The following is a 24,008-nucleotide window of genomic DNA, read 5'->3' on the forward strand; positions in this document are numbered from 1 at the left end:
AGGCATGCTCATCAAATTTCAGTTGACACAAAACTAAAGGTAATAAATAATGCACAAGATGACAGAATCAAAAGTAGGCAAGTGGGAATGAAGCAGATAGCATTTAATAAGGATAACTACAAGATTAAATTTTTAAAAACCAACAGCCCAGGGGCACCTGGGTGGCTCAGCTGGTTGAGTGTCCGACTTCAGCTCAGGTCACGATCTCACAGTTTGTGAGTTAGAGCCCTGCATCAGGCTCTGTGCTGACAGCTCAGAGCCTGGAGCCTGCTTCGGATTCTGGGTCCCCCTCTCTCTCTGTACCTCCCCCACTCATGCTCTGTCTCTCTCCCAAAAATAAATAAACATTAAAAAAAAAAAAAAAGGCCAGCAGCCCAATTGCAGTATGGAAAGACATGGCTAACAGAAAAAACTTTTTAAGTTTTAATTGGCTGCTGGGCTGACATGAGCCCAGGGTGGTATACAAGACCCCACACTAAGTTATGCTCCAGGCACCGAGTGGCAAAGTATTCAGGTTTTAACAGGGCACTGGCATGAATTAATGTCACTAGGTGGAGGCCAATTAGAAGCGGATGTAGCATCGATGTTAGGTAAAGGAGGGAACAAAGGGCAACGTCAGCGCATGGGTTAGCTTTCAGCTGTAGCATTAGTGGGAATCTCCTGTCTAAGGCCGCCATTAAGTGATTTCTGACACTAAGCTACCTGGGGCCCCTAAGAGTTTTGCCCCCAAGTAGGTCTTAAAGGTTTGTTATTTTACTTTTGGCCACACTCTCCTGTGTCAGGGTCAGAGCTGCCCTTCACTTAAGACACTTCACTTTTGAAGCTGAGAAGTATGTCATCTGGGTAAATTCAAGTCAGCTGTGAGACAGGTGAGAGAAAGCAAATCACATCTCCAGGCTCAGTTGGGACAATCATTCCAGGATCCTCAGATCTGCTTCTAGAAACCCACATTTGCTAAAAACTTGCCAGAATTCTGGCAAGAAGCCTATGGCCTAAGCCTTAGCACTGGATCATTTAAAAAGTGAATACAATCTTAGGCAGTGCTAACAGAAGCCTAGCATCTGGAACAAGGGTCCTGCTGTCGTCTGTGCTGGTCACAACACACAGGAAGAATTGTTTCTATTCCAGATACCATGATTTTTTTTTCTAAATAACATTTTATTTATTTTTGCTTATTTTTTTTAAATATGAAATTTATTGTCAACTTGGTTTCCATACAACACCCAGTGCTCATCCCAACAGGTGCCCTCCTCAATGCCCATCACCCACCCCCCATCAACCCTCAGTTTGTTCCCAGTTTTTTTTAAGAGTCTCTTATGTTTTGGCTCCCTCCCTCTCTAACCTTTTTTTTTTTCTTCCCCTCCTCCATGGTCTTCTGTTAAGTTTCTCAGGATCCACATAAGAGTGAAAACATGGTATCTGTCTTTCTCTGCATGACTTATTTCACTTAGCATAACACTCTCCAGTTCCATCCACATTTATACAAAAGGCCATATTTCATATAGCAGCACTTTCAACAACAGCCAAATTATGGAAAGAGCCTAAATGTCCACCAGCTGATGAATGGATAAAGAAATTGTGGTTTATATACACAATGGAGTACTACGTGGCAATGAGAAAGAATGAAATCTGGCCAGATGCCATGATTTAAAGGGATACAGGTGAACTGGTGTGTGTCAAAAAGAAGATGACCAGAATGTTAGAAACCAAATCACTAGTTACTTTTTGGTGGTTCAGGCTCAAGGCCTAGAAGGGGTCAAGATGGTGGGTGGGAGGGTGGTGTCAGGCAATGTAGATATTAGAACTGTCTCCAAATAATGTGAATGCCTCAAATAATGTGAAAGAATCCTAGCCTATTAGATAAGGCTAGAAGACAGAACAGGGACCAGTGGGTTTTAAGCCCAAAATGAAGATTTTAACCATTATAGCTCTTCAAAAGTAGAATGTGCTTTGTAAGTAAGAGAGGTTTAAAATGTTTTAAGATCTGGGGCACCTGGGTGGCTCAGTTAGTTGAGCATCTGACTACAGGTCAGGTCATGATCTCACAGCTCGTGAGTTTGAGCCCCATGTCGTTGGGCTCAAAGCCCGGAGCCTGCTTCAAATTCTGTGAGTACGACTCTCCACAACCCCTCCCCCACTTGCGTGCGCACTCGCTCTCTCGCTCTCTCTCAAAAATAAACATTAAAAATTTGTTTTAAATAAAATGTTTTAAGGTCTGATGATTTTCATAGATGTTCTAGCTGGAATTCAGGACCACTGGGTGGGAAGTTAGAGGATTTCTGATGTCTCATTCAAATCTATTGTTCTATGATCTAATCAATCTTTAAATTAGAAATGTGCTACAGAATATGAGGAAACAAGATTATTACCTGAGATTATTTTGGAGCTAGGGTCTGGGTTTTGAAGTGGATCTTCCCCTCAAAAGAAACAGAATTCATGGATGATTTAATCTCCAATATGTAAGAGGAGAAAAATAGACATTAAGTGCCATTAAGAAGAGAAAGACACTTCCTAAGGTGTATGGAAAAAGAAACATTCAACAAATACCATGAGAAATTGCACGGAGCCTGTACAGGCGTGAGGGGAAGGCCAGGGAGAAGGCTGGAAATCTTTTCCAGGGATGAGAAGTTGTGATGCTATGTAGTCTGACGCTGCGCAAGGTGAGCGCTTCTCTGTAGTGGGGAAAGCGTGCTTGGTCTTTGCCTCCCCTAGTCTGCGGCCCCTGGAGACAAACACACCAGAATCACATTGTTCGTGACAACGGACTGTCCTTGAAATACTGTGAGTTTCTATATGTCTGTTTTTCTCTACGTGTGTTTTTGGACTCTTCCTCTTTCTCACAGACGGGAAGAAACGCACTCTTTATAATCGCGAGTCTCACCTGGGGTGAGGGGTCATTGGCAGACTTGGGTACGAAGAGAGAGAGATTCTCACGCCAGGAAGTGGGGGTGGTACCACCTGCTGGGCAACCTGGGACCAAGAGAGCAGGGAGAGAGGTCAAAGTATTTAACCACAGAGGCAGCATCCTATCCTTTGCCTCTTGATCCCTGAGAAGCCCTCCAGTCACTCTGCCCAGAGCACTGCACGCTCTCCACGTGCGCCTTGGGGCTGATGTGAGGTGTGCACCTGCGGCGGAATACAGGTAACGTCAGGTCCGGGTCCACCGAGGTCCACCGAGGTCCCCCACCTGCGCACGGCTCGCTCGCTCCCCGCTCCCTCCGCCGCCTCCGCGAGCCCACTCCTCGTGCGGTGCTCGCCACTACAACCCCCACCTAGGCTGCCGCAAAACCCGAGAGCGCCGGGGTGGGCGCGCGGGCTGCGCGCGGACCGGCGCCGGGAGCTCTGGGCATGCTCAGTCGCGCGGGCAGGGCTCCGGGCGCGAGCGGGGCTCTTTCTGCATCACATTCATCTGCTGCCAAGGGAAGCCGCCGGGCGCTCGCAGGCTCTGCGCGCTGCCCGCGGGAGGACCCGGCCGCCGCGCCCCCGCCGCCGCCCCGCAGCCTCCTGGAGCCATGGCAGCGCTCGGCCACCCCGCCGCCTTCGGCCGGGCCACCCATGCCGTGGTGCGGGCGCTGCCCGAGTCCCTCTGCCAGCACGCGCTGAGGCGCGCCAAGGGCGACGAGGTGGATTTCGCCCGTGCCGAGCGGCAGCATCAGCTCTACGTGGGCGTGCTGGGCAGTAAGCTGGGGCTGCAGGTGGTGAAGCTGCCAGCCGACGAGAGCCTCCCCGACTGCGTGTTCGTGGAAGACGTGGCCGTGGTGTGCGAGGAGACGGCCCTCATCACCCGACCCGGGGCGCCGAGCCGGAGGAAGGAGGTGAGTGTCCGCCCGGCCACGCGAGGGGCGCGGCCGGGGACGCGCACCGGTCCCTCCCCCGCCGCCCGCGCCCGCGCCCCAGTTGCAGGCGGAATCGCGGAATTGGCCCCCGGGCTAGTTTAAAACTTACCATTTGGGGGAGAGGGTGTGTCTGAGAGAGAGAGTCAGAGAGAGAAAGAGAGAGAAGTTCATTGTTCACGCCTCCGGGCTGTCGGCACAGCTTGGGTGCCTCCAGGACGACCCGACTGAGTGTGGTTGTGCGGACTCCGGCAGGTGGGTGGGGTGGGAAATCCACCTCACAGACATTTTTATTTGGAAAGATTAAACAGTGGCAAAGACGATGCAACTCGGAGCGTTTCCGAGGGAGCAGGGGCAGGGAGGGTGGCTGTTCCAGGCGGGCGGGCGGATGCCGGGCGAGGACTCCGGGAGGGAGTGGGGGGCAGCGCCAGTGGGTGACACTGAAGCCCCCTAGCCTTGCCTAGGGTTTTCGGACCAGCGCGGGGCAGATGAACTAAGCGGGTGTCGGCGCCCACAGACCTAGGGCGTCCCGAGTTACTTTTGAGTGGTGAGGAGTGAGTCCAGCAGATTGTAAGGAGAATGGTTTGTTGGTGAGCTGTGAATAATGTGTTCGTGAATAGGCTAGGTGTGAAAAGCTGTACTCAGGGTAGGGTGCTGGGGGTGTGTGTCTGTGTTTAATTAGAAATGGTTGTTTCACAGATTCCATGATCTTTATTCTCTGTGTTTTTAAACTTCTAACAATTAGAGCTTTTTGTGTTCTCAGGGAAAAGGGACTCCTTTAAAATATTGCAGCTTGGGAAAATGGCTGTGATTGCTTTAAACCCGAGGTAGGTTGGTGGAGAGAGACAGAGTGAGAATGGATTTTAAAAAGCCATCTGGGCTGGGATTCCCCTTATTGCCCGGCTAAGAGCCCAGGCTCAAGACTCTCCGTTGCTATTGCATCGAGTGGCACTGCAAGAAGCTGGTGTTTTCTTTCATATCTGGGCGGTTCGGGGTTTTTTTCTTCTATTTTGTCTTTATTCAGTTCACATTGGAAATGCCCCCATAGAGCTTATGGTTAAAATATGCTTGTTCTAAGGACGCCTGGGTGGCGCAGTGGGTTAAGCCTCCGACTTCGGCTCAGGTCATGATCTCAAGCCTCGCATCAGGCTCTGTGCTGACAGCTCAGAGCCTGGAGCCTGCTTCGGATTCTGTGGCTCCCCCTCTCTCTGCCCCTCCCTGGCTTGCTCGCTCTCTCTTTCTCTCTCAAAAATAAATAAACATTAAAACAATTTTTTTAAAATATGCTTATTCTACACATGCTTCGCTAGTTAGTTGATAGAACCATACATGGGCTGAAAGAATAAGCATATTCCACTTAATTCTTCCTGAGACAATTTATCTTTTTTTCCACCCTGCCTTAGCAGACAACAAAAAGAGTAATGGGTCTTTTTCACTTTACCTTTTTATTTTCTTTGCCACACCTTTGGGTTTGTGAGATGGCCCACTCTATCTTAAACTGATAAGCATGTAACGCCATTTGAATACTTTCTAGTATGTCCTAGGCCATATGACACAATTGTGGTTTGTGCTTAAAAGAGTAAAAGATTTCAGAAACCTTTTCAAAATGGTACTCATTTGATGAAAGTAATCCAATTTCCTGTCAACATACTGTCACATATTTAATCATCCATTTCATTTTATTCCTGTAATAAAACCTTCCCAAGTTTGGCCTTCCCAATGCTAAAGTGGGCAGTGATCTTTCTCTGTCAGTTTTTGAGGCATACATTTTGGAACGGCTTCAGTCTTATATCGGTCTGGTGGCCCCTTGCCAGAGGCCACATAGTGTAGTGGGTAGGATCATCAGACTGCATCCAGTTCTGTGGCCTTGGGTAGTGTCTCTTGCCTCATTTTTCTCACCTGAAAAGTGGATATAATAATACCTATTTCATAAAGTGGTTGTAATAAATTTATTAATCTATCTGAAATTTATAGGATAGGACATTTCATGAATGCTGGTTATTATTCACTTAATATTAGGTCATGGAAGATTTGCTTCTTCTTGAGCAGTGAGAAGTCTACTATATAGTGATGTGACATTACAGTGACATTTCTCCTTCCCAGGGTGAAGGGGAGTCATCTGCATACCTTAGGATCCATCCTAATCTGCTTTGTAGCACTTCCTCCCAGCTTGAGTTTCCTGCAGGTACACGTTTCCCAAAAACACCTTTGCCATTGCACATGATCTGAATCAGCAGAGTAGCAGACCTTCCAGCTGGAGAGAGAAATATGGGCAGTTGTATTAGATGGGGTGCTTCTGGAAAGCAGGGCTATTCAGGGTGACTAACACTCTTTGAAACTGCTCACAATACCAGTTTACTGCCTTAGTTGTTGAGTGAATAAATGAATAAATGAAATCCTAACTAGCTGATATTAACAAGCTGATAATAATTACTTCAAGGCCTTCTTTGTACTGTTGTATATATTTTTCATGCGATACTTGACTCTCTAACTGAAATTCCACAACGACTAAGGCATTATTTTAAGATTATTGCCACTGATATCCTTGCCTTCTGTCTCCTTATTCTCCATTCCATTCTTCACACTGTAACTAAGCTGGTCTTTCTAAAACTCAAATCTGATCCTGTCCCTGCTGTGATGAAACTTCTTGAGGGACCCCTATTAAGCTTTATGAACCCATTGAACTGGACTCTCTTGCTTTTCCAGCTTCAGTTGCATCTCTGACCCTACCCCAGGTGCCTACCAACCCTTTGGCTCAAGCCAGCTTCTTTCACTAAAGCTCACCATGCTGTTGCTTTTCTAGGCATACATTTCTCCTTTTTCTGGGACATTCCGCCTCTTTCCTCTTCTCCATTTCTTCTAGCTGTTCCTATTCATGCAGCACTTCTCAGCTTACTGGTATCATTAATATTACTAGCTATTCTCTCTCGGGTGCTTGCCATCTGCCAAACATTGTGTCAGATTTATGTCACAGGTTTCACTGAATGCTCACATCAACTCTTAGAGCTCAGTGCTATCATTATTCTTACTTTTAAGTTGATGGAATTGAGGCTTAGATGGATTAAATCATTGGCCAGGATCATAGAGTAGAACCAGTGAAACCAGGATTTGAACTCAGGTTTGTAGGACTCAAGCTCTAGTCACAACCACTGTGATACTAGACAACCAAGTCTAGGGTTCGCTCTCCTTTTATGAGCACCTATGACTCTCTGCACTCCCTTCTGTGGTATTTGTCGTACTTTATGGTAATGGCCTGTTTTACCTTTCTGTATCCCTCCACTGTTATGAAAACTGTCAGGGCAGGGATCACATCTACATTCTTCAACATTTTATAACCAGGACCTTGCACACAAGAGTCATGCAGCAAATATCTTTTTGAACAAGTGTGTCCATGACTTTAGGTCAACCTTAGATTTCCCTCCTTATGACATATTTGGTGTTTTGCAAGCATTCTCAATTAACAGAGCCCCAAAAGTTTCATTATAAGTGCAGGTGACTTATAACTGTTTTACTCTTCCTCTCCTTTCCCCTGACTCTGTCTCTTATTATTTTGCTTGTTTTTATAAAAATCCTGAGAAATCCTTCTTTATCAAAGCATCATGTTATATTTAATGACTTTTCTTTCTTGGAAGAAAGGACTGAGAACCGAACTCAAGAAAATAACCCTCTGTGAAAGGAGTGTTTGCCACAATGGGGCCTCCCAAGATTAATAAAACACAGACACTATCTGCAGGAAGCTTAAGTTTTAGTGAAGAAAACTGTGTACAGAGTCAGCAAATAATGTTAAGTGTCTCATAATTCTGTGTCTTCATGAATAGGAATATTTTAATGTTTAATACTTTAAAGACAAATAAATTAGCTTTTAGAACTAGTCTTTTTTTTTTTTTTTAGTTTTTGAGAGAGTGTGTGTGCATGCTCATGTATAAGTGGGGGAGGGGCAGAGGAAGAGAAAAAGAGAGACTTTTTCCATGCCCACTGTGGAGCCCGACCAACACAGGCTCCATCTCGTGACTGTGAGATCATGACCTCAGCTGAAATTAAGAGTTGGATGTTTAACCAACTGAGCCATCCAGGCACTCGGAGAACCAGTCATATTTTAAATGAATCCAGCTTAATTTCTGAAGGAAAAAAAGTCAGTTTACAAATGTCAATGTCCTATAAACAAATACCTAAGAGCTAATGTAAGACAAGTGACAGGGTGTGAGAATTGGGTTTTTAAAAAATTAAAAATTTTGGATAAATTATACACTTCTGCAATACTAAAATGAAAAGGTGTAAGAGGATAAATATGCAGTGAAGTTGTCTCCCTGCTCTTGTACCTGACTACCTGGTTCCCTTTCTTAGAGGCAACTTTTAATACCATTTTCTTGATTTTTCCTTCTAGCAGGTTTTTAGTACCTAATAAATGATTAACTGACAAAGGCTACTCAAGCAAAATTGTAAAGTATATCCTGTGCCCTTTAACCCCTCTTTGAGAGTTATTTTATCCTTTACCAGGTATCAAGGATTGGTATGTGGAATATTTTGTCTAGGAGAGAAAAAAACACAGACTCATTCTCACAGTGTGAGAATGGCTTTAATTATCCTTTCCTGGACCATTTGCATTTTTAGGGACCTCTTTAGGAAGGCAATGCATAGCACAGTAATAAATCTCAAAAGTGGAATTAGACATTAAGGTAGGGCAGGGAGGTATAAATGGAAAGAGTGAGCAATACATATTTCGATAGAAATTCCCCTTTTATTAGAGCACTTAACTGTTTGGATCTACGTATTTTGGCCCTGGGTATATTCTTTGGTTAGGCTAAAAGCATAACCCTTTTGATCCCAGAGGCAAATTGAATATGAAACCAATGTCTAATGACTAGCTAACATGTGCCAAGTTATGTGTGTCTGTGAATTGCAAAACATGGTATTATTATTAGCTCTATTTAAAAGAAGGAAACTGAGGCTTAGGTAACCAGAGTTAAGTAAGTTGTCCAAAGACACACAACTAATAAGTGACAAAACTGAGATTTTCATGAAAATATGAAGGTCATTTTTGCTTGAAGTGCTTGTAGCCTGTTGTGGTTAATCATAACAGAACATTAAATCAATACAAAACAACTACCTGAATCCCATTTTATACAGCTAACAATACATAATCTCAGTTGGATATTAACGAAGTGAATGTTTTACTTCTGTCATCTCATAAATGAGAGTAGATTATTTTCATTTTAGTTAAAAAATAATTATCTGGTCATTTACATGAAACACCAGAATTATTTTATTTTATTTTTTTTTTATTATATGAAATTTATTGTCAAATTAGTTTCCATACAACACCCAGTGCTCCTCCCAAAAGATGCCCTCTTCAATGCCCATCACCTACCCTACCCTCCCTCCCACCCCCCATCAACCCTCAGTTTGTTCTGTTTTTAAGAGTCTCTTATGCTTTGGCTCTCTCTCCCACTCTAACCTCTTTTTTTTCTTTTGTTTTCCCTTCCCCTCCCCCATGGGTTTCTGTTAAGTTTCTCAGGATCCACATAAGAGTGAAAACATATGGTATCTGTCTTTCTCTGTATGGCTTATTTCACTTAGCATAACACTCTCCAGTTCCATCTACGTTGCTACAAAGGGCCATATTTCATTCTTTCTCATTGCCACGTAGTACTCCATTGTGTATATAAACCACAATTTCTTTATCCATTCATCAGTTGATGGACACGTAGGCTTTTTCCACAATTTGGCTATTGTTGAGAGTGCTGCTATAAACATTGGGGTACAAGTGCCCCTATGCATCAGTACTCCTGTATCCCTTGATGAAACCCCCAGAATTACCTAGGCACAATTTGTCCAGAATTGTGTTGTTTACCAGGAGGCTGGACGATTGCTTTTTTTAAATGCACACATTTCCTCAAACTTCTTTTTAACATCAGGTGAGAAAACTGCCCTAAGCCATAATTAGAAATTACTCTTACTCTCACCAAGATGGAAGGTGAATGTGCTGGAGGCTCTTTCCATGGCAGCGGATTAATAGTTCGTGATAAACTTCACCTCCAACTGGATAGAACAACTGCTCCTTTTCAGGATGTTTCTTTTTTGACTCTACTTGGCCTTGGCAATGAATGTTTGGAAATTGATATGTCTTGGAAACTGGAGTACATCTATTATATAATGCAATCTATTCCCATGCAGTTGATCTTGAAAGCCTTGAAAATAAAGAACGTAATGATGAGTAGGGAGTGACTTCTATTAGATACTATTAGCTGAAAATGAGCTTTCTGCAGAGATTCCTAGAATCATTAGAGAATCGTTATAAAACTAAGAAGGCAGAGATGGATCCCTATAATTCAGATATGCTGGAAAATTGCTTTTGCATGTATTTAAATTCTTGTTGAGCTCATATTTCCTCAAAATTAGTTTTATTAGAGTAATGATGTGTATCTATCCATTACTATATGCCTCAACACAGAAAAATGTACTTAAGACTTTCGAACAAATAGATTTACCTTCCATTGATTTTGCCTCATAAATAAATTATTCATGGCCTCTTATGAATCTCACTATAAATTTGGAGATGCATGTTTATTTTTTTTTTTAATTTTTTTTTTCAACGTTTTTTATTTATTTTTGGGACAGAGAGAGACAGAGCATGAACGGGGGAGGGGCAGAGAGAGAGGGAGACACAGAATCGGAAACAGGCTCCAGGCTCCGAGCCATCAGCCCAGAGCCTGACGCGGGGCTCGAACTTACGGACCGCGAGATCGTGACCTGGCTGAAGTCGGACGCTTAACCGACTGCGCCACCCAGGCGCCCCTGGAGATGCATGTTTAAAAACTGAGTGTTGGTTGTTACTTATTTTACTGGCATTTGCTGTTCAACTCTGTAACCACTTCAGAAAGCCTCATTTTCTAACTGGACATGTGGTAGAGTTCATTCTCCTGCTCAAGGGGTATCATAATTAAAGTTAAAATAACTGAAATTTTAATGAGAGAAAGAGAAGTTTCATTCCTGTCTTGTATAGAACATGGCGTGTTGTTCATTCCAGATAGTCAATAAATATTTACCATAAATAAATCCCCAGTGTTCCATCACAATGCTCCCCTCACCTTTGAAGTTAGCTTTTATTGCTTTCCCTAAACTGATATGAGGTATTAAATCTGTTAGAGTCCTCAGGCCCGTTTCATAAGTAGGCACTTTTCATCCAAATGGACAAGCAGGAGTAGTCTTAAACAACAAATCCCATTTAAAATGCGTGCATATGATGCCATCCTAGTTCACTTCATCATTGTCAAACAGTTTAATAATGTACATTGTCTTCCTGAAGCTGAGTGCTGAAGGAGCAGTAGTATCACATGGAAAGAATAAATCATCAGACTTTAGACTCCTGTTTCTAAATGTTTAGGTCATCCAAGCAAGTATGACCAGAGGAAAAAACACAGCAGACTAAAAAGATGAAAGTATACATTATTACGGGGTCGGTTTAAATCACTGTGGGCAAACTTAACTTAGTTTATGTTAGCAAATTAAAGAGAATACAACCTCTAAGCTGCTTTTGCAAGTAGGTGCGCTCATGGGAGGAAATTGTCATTATAGTGAAGATGAATACATCAGTATGTTGCTTTATTTGAATATGTGTGATTAAATAAACCTTTGCCTTAATTAAAAATATTTATTTGATTTCTTTGTTCTTGTTTCAGAAATATTAGAGTTTTCTAATTTGCTTACAGGTCCTATTCATAGGGGACATGGAGGGTGAGAGAAGGATAAGAGATATGGAAAAATTGATGGGGCAATGTTGATAACTTACATTTGTGAGATGAGATGAGGGTTTAATGAATAAAAAATACTGGTTTTTATTCAACCTGAAACATTATACTTGTCCTACTTAATTAACCAATCATATAAACTCATGCCTTGCTAATGATGATCCATTATGAGATGAAGCTGAATTATGAGTGCATGATTGCATTAAAAATGACTGTGCTTTTGAAGGTAAAGCAATAGTAGTTGCATGACTCCTGTATGTTTATGCATTCAACAACTGTCTCCTACATGCCAGACCCAACGTTTGGTGCTAGGGAGATAGAGATGAATTAGATCTCACTAATGCCCTCAGGATCTCACAGTTCACCAGGGATGCAGACTGGTGGCAGATGCTTGCAGAACAAGGGGAGAGGTTTCACGACAGAGTTCTCTCTGGTGCTATGGAAACTCCGAGGAGGTATATCTGACCCACACCAGGACTTCTCAGAAGAGATTATTGAGCTAGAAGTAATGGGAGAAGTCAGAGAGGACAGCCTTCCAGAGATAGCACTATGAAGTAGGATGAGGGTGATACTCCAGTAAAAATTAATTTCATTAATGTTGAAAAGGATGCAGGATTGAAAAAAGCCCACCTATGCCCTCTCAGAACTTTGAGATTTTGGATCTGTAACTCCCAAGTTCACCAAGAGAACTATATCCTTAACTGTATTTCCTGTTTGGGGCCTAAAGGGATTTGGTTCCCTAGCACAACCTATTCCTAATTGTCCACTTATTTCTTGAGGTTGCTAGCATGCCATTTTGCAGACGCAGTAATTTTTCCTCTTTGGCCCCAAATTTGTCGCATTAGGATGTATCAGGCAAATATGACATCCCATAGTATATAGATATATATAACATTATCCAGTCAAGATAAGAGAAAACTATTTCCTCTTTGCTGTCAAAATGTGGTTTTATTTACAAATCTCTCCATCTTGGCAGAGCTGAATTTTCTACATGCTGTGAAAGGCAACGTGGTAGGGATATAACGCCATCCTAGAGGTTAGGGGATGCTGGTTTTGACTTTTTGCCTTGATATGAATATCTAGTATTCTTTACAATTTGGAGATGCTCTGCTTTCTTTCTGGATCTCAGGTCATGTTGAGATGGGACATGGTGGGTGAGAGAAGGATAAGAGATGTGGAAAAATTGATGGGGCAATGTTGATAATTTACATTTGTGAGGTGAGATGAGGGTTTGATGAATAAAAAATACTGGTTTTTATTCAACCTGAGACATTATATTTGTGCTACTTAACTAACCAATCATAAAACTTATGTCTTGCTAGTGATACTCCATTATGAGATGAAGCTCAATTTACTCTGTTTCAAAAGCTCAGCTTCCTTAACCATTCATAACATACTTGAAAAGTAGTTTTTTTGTATAGAAAGCTATAGATAAAAGCCATTGGAAGAGTATAATATCCCTAGACCCACACAATTTCTATCATCCCATGACTCTCATCAGTGTCTGCCGGTTGATGTGTCTGTGGTAAACGTGAATCAATGGCCTGAAGAAATGAAGAGCTGGAAACTGTGTTTTTTGCCAGACATGCCCATGGCAGTTCTTTCTTATAAACTCTTCTTACATATGTGTTGATTTCCACTCCTGGTGCTACATTTTGAGCTCTGTTTTCTAAATTTTGACTTTTGTCTTCCAAAATTGCATGTTATTTTTCTGAATAAAGAAAGAAAAAAGATAGCCATTTAACTGTAGCTTTTCTGTAGTTACCTATGTATAATTTTTAAAATATAATTTATTGTCAAATTGCTTTCCGTATAATACCCAGTGCTCATCCCAGCATGTGCCTTCCTCAATACCCATCACCCTCTTTCCCCTCTCCCCCACCCCCCATCAACCCTCAGTTTGTTCTCAGTATTTAAGAGTCTCAATGGTTTGCCTCCCTCCCTCTCTGTTTGTAACTATTTTTTCCCCATCCCCTCCCCCATGGTCTTATGTTAAGTTTCTCAAGATCACACGTGAGTGAAAACATATGGTATCTGTCTTTCTCTAACTGACTGATTTCACTTAGCATAGTACCCTCCAGTTCCATCCATGTTGCTGCAAATGGCCAGATTTCATTCTTTCTCATTGCCAAGTAGCGTTCCATTGTATATGTAAACTACATCTTCTTTATCCATTCATCAGTTAATGGACATTTAGGCTCTTTCTATAGCTATGTATAATTTAATATTGTTAAAAGTAAGATATTGATGTAATTATTTTTAAAACTTGGAGGTATGTTTGTGGTAAACTTGGACATTCTTTGTCTGAAATCATTCAAAGAGCTAAAATTAATAATCTTGTTGCAGTTAAAAGATACTAATGGAAGAAAAACACATCCACTTTATTCTCTTAATTGTTACTATTTTTTTTTTTTTTTTTTTTTTTTTTTTTAGTCCTAGGGAACCATCATTTTACAAAGAAAGAACTATAGTTCAGCTTTGGGTCATATTTTAGGTCACTTGTGATATAAACATATTTTCCAATTCAAGAGTTTTCTGTGGAGAAATTAAAATCTAGTGCTTTATTTTGAGGTACTGAAACCATTTTGCTCTTGCTTTTGGTATTCTTCTGACTTTTCTTATGCCATCTTAGTCCTCTAGCAGGGACCCAGGTTTTCCAGCTCCTCTTCCTGCAAAAAATACAGTGTTGAGAGAGAGAAGTACCCTAGTCACAAAGGGTACTGATTTCATTTTTACATTACGCTCAAACTAAGCATCTCTAAAGCTTTCAGCCTCCCCTAGTCTCCAAGCTTCCCCAGGCCACCCCATGTGAGTAGTTTAACAACGAATAGAGCACAGCTTCAAGACAAGGCTTCTTGTATAGTTGTGTGTGTGTTTTCAAAGTGCTGCTCTCCAGCCATCATAGAGGGGTCATGAAATCAATTCAGTGGGTCATGACCAGCCCTTTTATTTTTATTGTAACAGAATCAATAGAAAATGTCAGAGTACACTGCAACATAGTAGGATAAATACAGTGTCATGAAACTTTTTTCATTTTGATACATTTGTGTTTGTATGTATAGTAATTACGTATATAAAATACATTCCTTGCTGTAGATAATTGGCAAAAAAAAAAAAAAGTGAAACCCCCCTGTATCTCCTTTCAACCAGATTGCACCTTTTAGCCTCTTCATAGAAATTCTGGAGGACCATGCCTGTTGTCCAGTTGGGATCTGGGAATCATGGCAAAAATCCCAAATGTTTATGTATATCAAGTCACATTTTATTTCCATTTACCTAGGTTAGAAATGGAACCTTCTGGCTATTTGGACCCCTGTCCATTCAGGGGAGAAAAAAAAAAGTTTACTTGAGGAACATGAGGAGGAGAAAGACTGTCAACTCCACCATTTTCTAGACACTGATTCTGCCTCTCCTTTGGTAACATTCTAAGCCAGTTAAGGGAAGGTTACATTGATTAAAACGGGCAAGCATGGTTTCCATTTGAATGGGCACCTTTTTCATTTTTTTGAGAGTGGATTCTGTGGTGGCGCCACAGAACTGAACCACAGAGTTCCTTGCATCCAGAGGGGTGACTCCTGACATTTTCCTGCCAGCAGCCTCCAGGTGAAAGCTATCTGCATTGACCCCAGGAAGCCTCAGTGTCTAATGTCAGGATTTCCATTCCACTAGAGATGGAAACTCAGAACACTTTTCTGTTGTTGTTGTTCAAAGAACCCCAGAATATGTCAAAACGCAGAATCTCCTAAAACATAATTTTAATGTTCACATCATTTTCAGAACACTGACTAAAGGCCTAGCAGGGACCTTGAAAATCACTGGTTTCACCATTTTTCTTTCACACTTGTGCAACACTGAATAGGTGTAAATCCAGCCTTTACAGAAGAACGCCCAAATGAAATTTAATTTTCTTCCTCAAGTAACCCATTTCAGCAATATTTGTGAGTGTTGGTGCTCATTAAGTATGAGTCATTTGGACTGACATACAGGTTTGGGTTCATTCTGACAAAGTGTATTTGGTTAGGAACAAGTTAGTCTGTGATTACAGGAAAACGGTACCCGATTTCCAATGGTAAACCCCACCCCCACCCCCTTCACAGCTGAGCAGCCTAGTCCTGAGAGTGGAGTGTACTCTCACACCTGCTCTTTTGTCCCCCTCAAAAGGAGTGCTGTCAAGATTTCGGTAAGGGAATGATAATAGAGGCAAACAGTGTGTTGCTGTGATTGGAGAAATTGTGTGTTTGTAGAAAAAGGGCTTGGAATTGTGCATCTTGGAACTATGTTTACGTGAGAAAAAATGGGTAGTGCAATTGTCATGTCTATGACAACATTTTTCTTTGTGAGCACTGAGCTGGATAACTGAAGCCTTGGAGTGGTTTGCAAGAGAACTGAGGACGAATATTGCTTCTAATCTGGTCCCCAGAGAGAAGCTTCTTGGTGAGGGGGGGGAAGGAATGGGGATTTAGGCTGGAACACTTTTTTGAAAGTAAATGACGAAAAACATACAAGACGTTGCCCGCTGGCCTCAACGTGGCTGAGGGCTCAATTAGGATTCGATCCACGCTCCCTGAAAACACTTGCCTGCCCTGAGGTCAGCCTAATGACTGGAAACTCTGCAAATGTAACAGCTACTGTCCCTTGGACTGTTTTCAACACACAACATATGCACATACAGTTTATACACACTCAGTATCAAGTTTGGATAAAATCAGTTTTCTAACAATGTCTTCCTTGTGTATAATGCTTGGTAGTGATGCAGATCATCAAAACCGATTAGAGAGATTCTTGAGTTACATTATTTTGGTGGACCACTATCCAGGAGAAATATTTTTTTTAATGAATTCTGCTTTTTCACTGGGCTCTCTCAGCCCAGGATCACCTCTATATCATCCTTCCTTCCTCTTGATGTCACCCCTTTTTAGAGCTGTCAATGGAGGAGAAAGGGTGTATGCAGTTCCTGGAACTTTCTTACCCTCCCTTACCCTCCTCATGTTGGGGAGTTCCTTTAACCCCATGGATTTATCCTCATATTCTGGGTCTGGATAGTGATTTTCATATTGCAGGTTTCAACTCATAGGTGGATCATAAAGTCCACCTAGCAGGTCACTCTACTTTTTGTTTGCTTTCTTGCAAACAAACTAGAATTGAAAATACCGGAGCACGTTCATTACCCATAAGACAGCCAGGTGTTTTTTCATTTACATACATACAAATATATACATGTTCACTAGTGTGTTGTGGGTTGTGATGTAAGATGTATTTGCCATTGAAATCTGCTTATCTAGGAGACCAAGATAAAACTTTAAAAAAGTACTAAAATTACCTTTTATTGACAGTCTTTGCTGTTTGCAGCAACAATAGAATTTTGGCATGTGTCAGAGGCACTGACTTTCATTGAGCAAATAGGCTGTTTGTCTCCTTTTATTACCTAGTAGGAAGGTAAAGCCACTTGTGTAAATGCAGCAAAATGCAGGAGATGGAAAGGAAGGGAAGAAAAGTAAACAGTGTAGATGGTAGGTTTTGAGTTCTTCTCAGTAAGTAGGCATTTCAAATATTAAGGACTCCTTCACATAAATGCTATAGAGTATTTCTGTACTCTTAGACATATCTTCATTTGTACACCAAATTATGATGATGTGTTATTACAGGCCAGGATGGCAGGTGTTTAGAAAGCACACCTGTTATTAAAAAAGCCACATTTGGGGCGCCTGGGTGGCTCAGTCGGTTAAGCGTCCGACTTTGGCTCAGGTCACAAACTCACAGACTGTGAGTTCGAGCCCCGCGTTGGGCTCTGGGCTGATGGCTCAGAGTCTGGAGCCTGCTTCCGGTTCTGTGTCTCCCTCTCTGTCTGCCCCTCCCCCTTTCATGCTCTGTCTCTCTCTGTCTCAAAAAAAAAAAAAAAAAAAAAAAAGTAAAAAAAAAAAAAGCCACATTAGGGACGCCTGGGTAGCCCAGTCAGCTAAGTGACAGACTCTGGATTTCGGCTTAGGTCATGATCACATGGTCTGTGATTTTGAGCCCCCGCGTTGGGCTCCACGCTGACAGTGAGGAGCCTGCTTCAGGATTCTCTGTCTCCCTCTCTCTCTCTCTCTCTGCCCCTCCCCACTCACAGTCTGCCTCCCTTCCCCCTGCCCCAAGAACAAATAAACATTTTTAAAAAATAAATAAAAGGGCCACATTAGAACCCAGTACATTTTTATGTTTTGTTGACCCCAGCCTCACTTCTACCCATTCTACTGTCCCATGCCCCGCACTGATCTGCCCATCGGCATCTTCACTGTGCCCCACTCCCTAAATCCATCGTCACTTGAGGTGCCAGATCATCTCAGGTGCCTCAGTCATTGTCATTCCCAACATGCATACCCCTCACACAGAATCTGGTACCTAGAGACATGTCCTTTTAAACTGCCTCAGGAGGCAGACTGATTCCTGTGACATTCCTTGAGCTGTGCTTTTTCCTCCTTTCCATTGCCTTCAGGGGTGGAAGAGGACAGCTATGAATTTAAATTATGGTTCCACTGCTTATTAGCTGTGTAGCCATGAGCAAGTTGAGCTTCAGTTTCATCCTCTGTAAAAATTGGGCAGGGGGGGGGGGCAGTTGACCATCTGTAACTTTGTTAGGATGCCTATATGCATTAACATGTTAAAGTGCCTAGCAGTACTGTGCACAGAGTAGCTCTTCTGTCAGTGATAGTCCCTCCTCTTATGTTATCTGCTTTCTGTATTTGTAGAGAGCTGTCAGTCATTTAAGCCCCTAAGGTGGAGACTGTGCTTTACTCTTGCTACTTCCCACCCTGAAACTAAAGATCTCCATCCCTTTGGCTTCAGCCTTGCTGCCCGTAACCCTTTAGACAATAAGACTCTGCCTAGCAATTGGGATTTGTGGCTCTTTTTGCACCCCTATGCTGGCTTAACCTGAAACATGTCAGAAGGTTGGGAATACCATTAGAACATATGCTTGAGCCTGCTTGGGCAGCTGGATCAATCCCCCAGCACCTATGTGGCTACTCTACAGGCAGGTCTGATGAGGGCACTAGCTTTCTCTCCACCTCACTTTTGTAGGAGTAAGTCATCCTTAACTGAATCAAAAGATACTGCCCTTTCCATAATTCTTCATACCCTGGTCTTCTAGGTAAAAGAATACTTAGAGAATCTCTTCCTTTCAATTTACCATTTGATCCTGAACTATTCGTTTATGGGTGTTTAGATTTGAATTCACATTTCTAGTATCTGTATATTTAATATGTTTTCCATTTTTAAGGACTTTAAATTTTTATTTTATTAAATTTTTTATTATTACCCTTTTTATTGAAGTATAGTGAACATATAATTTTATATTTTAGGTGATACAACATAGTGATTCAACAACGCTATATATTGCACAGTACTCAAGAGGAGAGTAGCCACTATACAACATTATTACAATATTGTTATTATTATTTTTATTTTAGAATAGTTGACACACAGTGTTACATTAGTTTCAGGTATACAACATAGTGATTCAACAAGTCTATATGTTATGCTATGCTCACCACAAGTGTAGCTACCATCTGTCACCATACAGTGTTCTTACGATACTATTGACGGTATTCCCTATACTGTACCTTCTTTCCCTGTGAATTATTCATTCCTTAAGTGGAAGCCTGTGTCTCCCACTCCCTTTTACCCATTTTGCCCATCCCTCTACTCTCCTTTCTGGCAAACATCAGTTTGTTCACTGTATTTATGGGTCTTTTACTGCTTTGGGTTTGTTGTTGTTGTTGTTGTTGTTGTTGTTGTTGTTCATTTGTTTGGTTTTTTAGATTCCACATATAAATGAAATAATGTGGTATTTGTTTTTGTCCGACTTACTTCATTTATCATGAATGATACCCTCCAAGACCATCTGTGTTCTCACAAATGGCAAGATCTCATTCTTTTTTGTGACAGGATAATATTCCATTATATATACACACATACACACATATATATACATTATACACACACACACACACACACACACACACACATCTTCTTTATCCATTCATCTGTTGGTGGTGACTTGGGTTGCTTTTATATCTTGGCTGTTGTAAAGCTGCAATAAACATAGAAGTGTGTATATTTTTTTGAATTAGCATTTTCATTTTCTTTGGGTAAATAGCCAGTAGTGGAATTACTGGATTATATGGTAATTCTATTTTTAATTTTTTGAGGAATTCAACTACTTTTCATAGTTGCTGCACCATTTTACATTCCTGTCAACTGTGAAGCAAGAATTCCTTTTTCTCCACATCCCTGTCAATACTTGGTATTTCTTGTCTTTTTTGGTCTAGCCATTCTGATATCTTATATTGTGGTTTTGATTTGCATTTCCCTGATGATTAGTGATGTTGAGCATCTTTTCACATATGTGTTGGCCATCTGTATGTCTTCTTTGGAAAAATGTCTGTTTAGGTTCTCTGCCCATTTTTTTGATCAGAGTATTTGTGTTTTGGTGTTGAGTTATATAGGTGTATATCTTGGATATTAACCCCTTATCAGATATGTAATTTGCAAATATCTTCACCCATTCAGTAAGTTGCCTTTTTGTTGTTGATGGTTTCCTTTCTTGTGCAAACCAAAATAAAAAGCTTGAGCACATTGAGCATGATGTTAGCTGTGGGTTTTTTATATGTGGCCTTAATTATGTTGAGGTATGTTTTCTCTAAACCCACCACTTTTTTGAGAGTTTTTATCATGAATGGATGTTGAATTTTGTCAGATGTTTTTTCGGCCTATATTAAGATGATCATGTGATTATTATCCTTGATTTTGTTAATGTGGTGTGCTACATGGATTGATTTGCAAATATTGAACCAACCTTGCATCCCTGGAATAAAATCCACTTAATCATAGGGAATGATTTTTTTAATGTGTTGTTGAGTGTGGTTTCTTAATATTTTGTTGAGGATTTTTACATCTATGTTCTTCAGGGATATTGCCCTGTAGTTTTTGTTTGTTTGGGTTTTTTTTTTTTTTTTTTTTTTTTGGTTTTGGGGAGGTTTTTGGCAGTGTCTTTGGTTTTGGTATTGGGGTGATACTGACCTTATAGAATGTATTTAGAAGCTTTCCTTCCTCTTATGTTTTTTGGAATAGTTTGAGGAAAATTGGTATTGACTCTTCTTTAAATGTTTGGTAAAATTCACTTGTGAATCCATCTGATCCTAGACTTATGTTTTTTGGGAGTTTTTTAATTACTGATTTATATGTTCACATTTCGTATTTCTGATTCAGTTTTGGAAGATTGTATGTTTCTAGAAATTTTTGCATTTCTGCCAGGTTGTCTCATTTATTGGTGTATAATTTTTTGTGACAGTCTCTTATAATCCTTTGTATTTCTGTGGTGTTGATTGTTACTTCTGTCCTATTTCTGATTTATTTATTTATTTATTTATTTAGGTAGTCTATTTTTTCCTTTAAGAACTTTAAAAATTCTTCTTTCATTGCAAGGTGAAATTACACCTAGAAATGAGTCTTGGTTTCACTTCTCAGTTATATCATCTTTGGCAATTCACAAGTTTTAGTTTCTACTGAAATATTTCTTCCTCCTTCCCAAGGATGTTGAAGACCAAAGTATATTGAATACTATGATGCCTTATACAAATGTGATTACACTGGTAACATTGTTATGGTAAATGATAGACTGTACATAATGATTACAGTAACTTTATTACTTATGGACTAGAGATGACTAGCTTATTCTTGAAGATGTCTCTGACTAGATCTGAGCAGTGTCACTTGCACTGTGACCACTAAGCCCTGATACCCTTTTAGGAGGAGCCCTGATAGAGGCACTCTTAAAAAGCTTTAGTCAACTCTAAAGACCCAGATCTACTCTGGAAACTCTGAACTCAGGCAGATAAACTTTGGGTACAGTTTTGTCATTCTGTAAAAAAAGATAGCATGCCTCTTATTCATTTAATTGTTATTGAGTGCCTGCTGTATGTAAAACTGATAAAGTAAACAAATATGATGCCCACCCCAATGGAACCTTATCAGGGAGTCTAAGTGGGGAGATAACCATAAAATAAACAATCCCAAATATATGCATATTTAAAAACAGTAAATACTGTAAAGGAAAAGGATGTTTTACTTCATAAGGTTGTAAAAATAAGAGACCTTTGCTGGAAAGGACTTGAGTATCAGTTTTTACATATACCTCTTATTAAATAGTAGGTAGTAAATGTTCATTGATCAAATGATAAATAACTGGTCTAATATAATGTTACCAGAGATACTCCCTCAGGCAGTAAAGAGGTAGATTGGCATTGAGGGGGCACCTGGACTAGGAAGTCTTAAAACGTCTCTACTTAAAAGCTGTGTAGCTAAGAGCTAGCAGATGATTGCTGTGGACTTTAGGATTCCCATCTGTTAACTGGGGATAATGCTGCTCTTTGTCATTCTCTATTGTCTTGAGCTTTAAACAGAGAAGTGGGGTGCCTAGATGGCTCAGTTGGTTAAGTGTCTGACTCTTGATTTAGGCTCAAGTCATGATCTCATGTTCATGGGATCAAGCCCCATGTTGGGCTCTGTGCTGACTGTGCAGAGCCTGCTCTGGGCTCTCTCTCTCCATCTCTCTCTGCCCCTCTCCCACTCATGCATACACCTGTGCAAATGTTCTCTCTCTCAATAAATAAATAAACTGTAAACTTAGCACCTGTAGGAACTGGGCCACAGCCTGCCCTGCCACAACATCACAACATCTGGAGATGGGTCCCTAGTCCCACAGTCCTCTCTGTAGAAATCTTAGAACCAGCTCTTGAGGGAGTCCCGTAGCTTGCCTGATGTGGGTCTCAGACCTTTGATAGCAGGATCTATAGCAATGGCACTGCGTATGGCTAGCTTTTTGCCACATGTTAAAGGATTACCTATTTTATGGAATTTCTAGGGAGAGCCCTCTGTTAGACCCAGGAGACTAACTGTGTGAGAATATGCACCCTATTAAAGAGTTTGGGAGCTAGATGGGTTTCAAGAACACATGTAACCACCACTTATTGTGTACTATGCTTGCTGCTTTGTCTACCCCACTTCATCTTTACCCATACAGTTTCCCCCACTTGATGAATAGAGAAACTGAGGAGAGGCTATATGACTTGCTTAAGGTCACATAGTTACTAAGTAGTGAAACTGAGATGGACAGCCTGGTGTTTCTGACTCCAGGGCCTGAGCATTTGGCCACTATACTACAGAAAACACACAAGCAGCCATGCCAACCATTAGAGGATTTGGGTTAGCAAGACCCTCCCTGTTGATATAAAAACCAAAGTCACAGGTTTGATATCTCCAAAGGGCAATTGTCTAATCTACCAGTGAGGGCACTGAGAAGAATGAGAGAGACAAGGGATTCTGTGGCTGAAGACAAGGTTTCAGCTCAGCAACTACCTATCCTTCTATCCCTCTACCCCCTAATCCATGAGGCTAGCCCAGAAACCTTGCCCACCTAGGAGAATCACAGAAGCTGGCCAGCATCTCCAGCCATGGACTTAGTCTTGGCTTGATATTTGTTGGCAGGGTTCCTCACCAAATAGTTAAGCAACCCATGGAGAACCTTGATCTTAACTTACAAACACAGAAAGGCATGCTGAGTAAGAGTCTGAATAGGAATCCTAAGATGGCCCCAGCTCAAGGAAGGAAACTCCCCTGGCTCTCTAGAGTAAAAAACAAGGGTTAATTCTATCCATACACCCACACTAACTCTTGCTCAGTCTTCCTGGAGACAAATCAAAGAGTTATGCATGAAAGAGACAGATTATCACTTTTATTGACACAGATGTTCTTCTAACTCTGTGTGTGTCTCAGCTGACCCCAGGTCAACAATACAAACAATAATTAACACAAGCAGGCTGCAAACCTGTCTCATTCCTGTGCACCTGAGTTTTAGTTGAAGGAGCAGGGATACACATAGAAGCATGCCTGGATCTTACTGTCTTTGTATCTTAGAAGAGGGAGGGTAGGATGACATGCCTGGCTTTAGGTTCCAGCATCCCTTAACCCCATTAACTAAGACACTTGACTTCTGTGATGGCTTAGTTAAGCCATTGGCTCCTTACCCTTCCTCTCTCTCCAGTCTTGCTCTTGGGACTAGTATAACCCATATTTAATAAAATGAATACATTACCCATACTGTACAGCTCTGATTTTGTTCTTTTGAATATTCCTTCTCCCCTCTGTAGAGGACTTGAGTCCTGGCCTTGTACTCCATCCCCATGGGGACTTGCCTCTGGACTGCTCTGACTTCTGCACCCCGCAGTGTCCATCTCTCCACCACCATCACACATTTTTCCTAACCCTTGACCTCACCTCCCACTTGTTCCTGCCACCATGCTTCCTGGATATTCATTCTGTCCACCTGTGTAGATTTCTACCTACCAAATGTGTATCTCTTCGTGCCTGGAACTAATTTTCAGGTTTA

The 24,008-nt window shown here is 41.3% G+C and overlaps 1 protein-coding gene across 16 annotated transcripts in view; it reads left to right on the top strand.

Annotated features, from left to right (window-relative positions):
- The window catches only part of DDAH1 (dimethylarginine dimethylaminohydrolase 1), a 242,429-nt gene that overhangs the window by 102,327 nt on the left and 116,094 nt on the right, over positions 1-24,008 (top strand). Inside the window, exon 1 of one of the 16 annotated variants that reach the window (XM_060626380.3) lies at positions 3,384-3,815. The exons of 13 other annotated variants lie outside the window; for them this stretch is intronic. In XM_060626380.3, the coding sequence (XP_060482363.1) occupies positions 3,513-3,815 (303 nt within the window). In that variant the 5' untranslated portion in view covers positions 3,384-3,512. Of the gene's footprint in view, positions 1-3,383; positions 3,816-3,955; positions 4,089-24,008 lie in introns of those variants that run through there. 2 more of the 16 variants (XM_060626381.3, XM_060626393.3) reach the window with 2 other exon arrangements.

The sequence above is a fragment of the Panthera onca genome, chromosome C1, assembly GCF_046562875.1.
Source record: "Panthera onca isolate mPanOnc1 chromosome C1, mPanOnc1 haplotype 2, whole genome shotgun sequence".
Taxonomy (NCBI): domain Eukaryota; kingdom Metazoa; phylum Chordata; class Mammalia; order Carnivora; family Felidae; genus Panthera; species Panthera onca.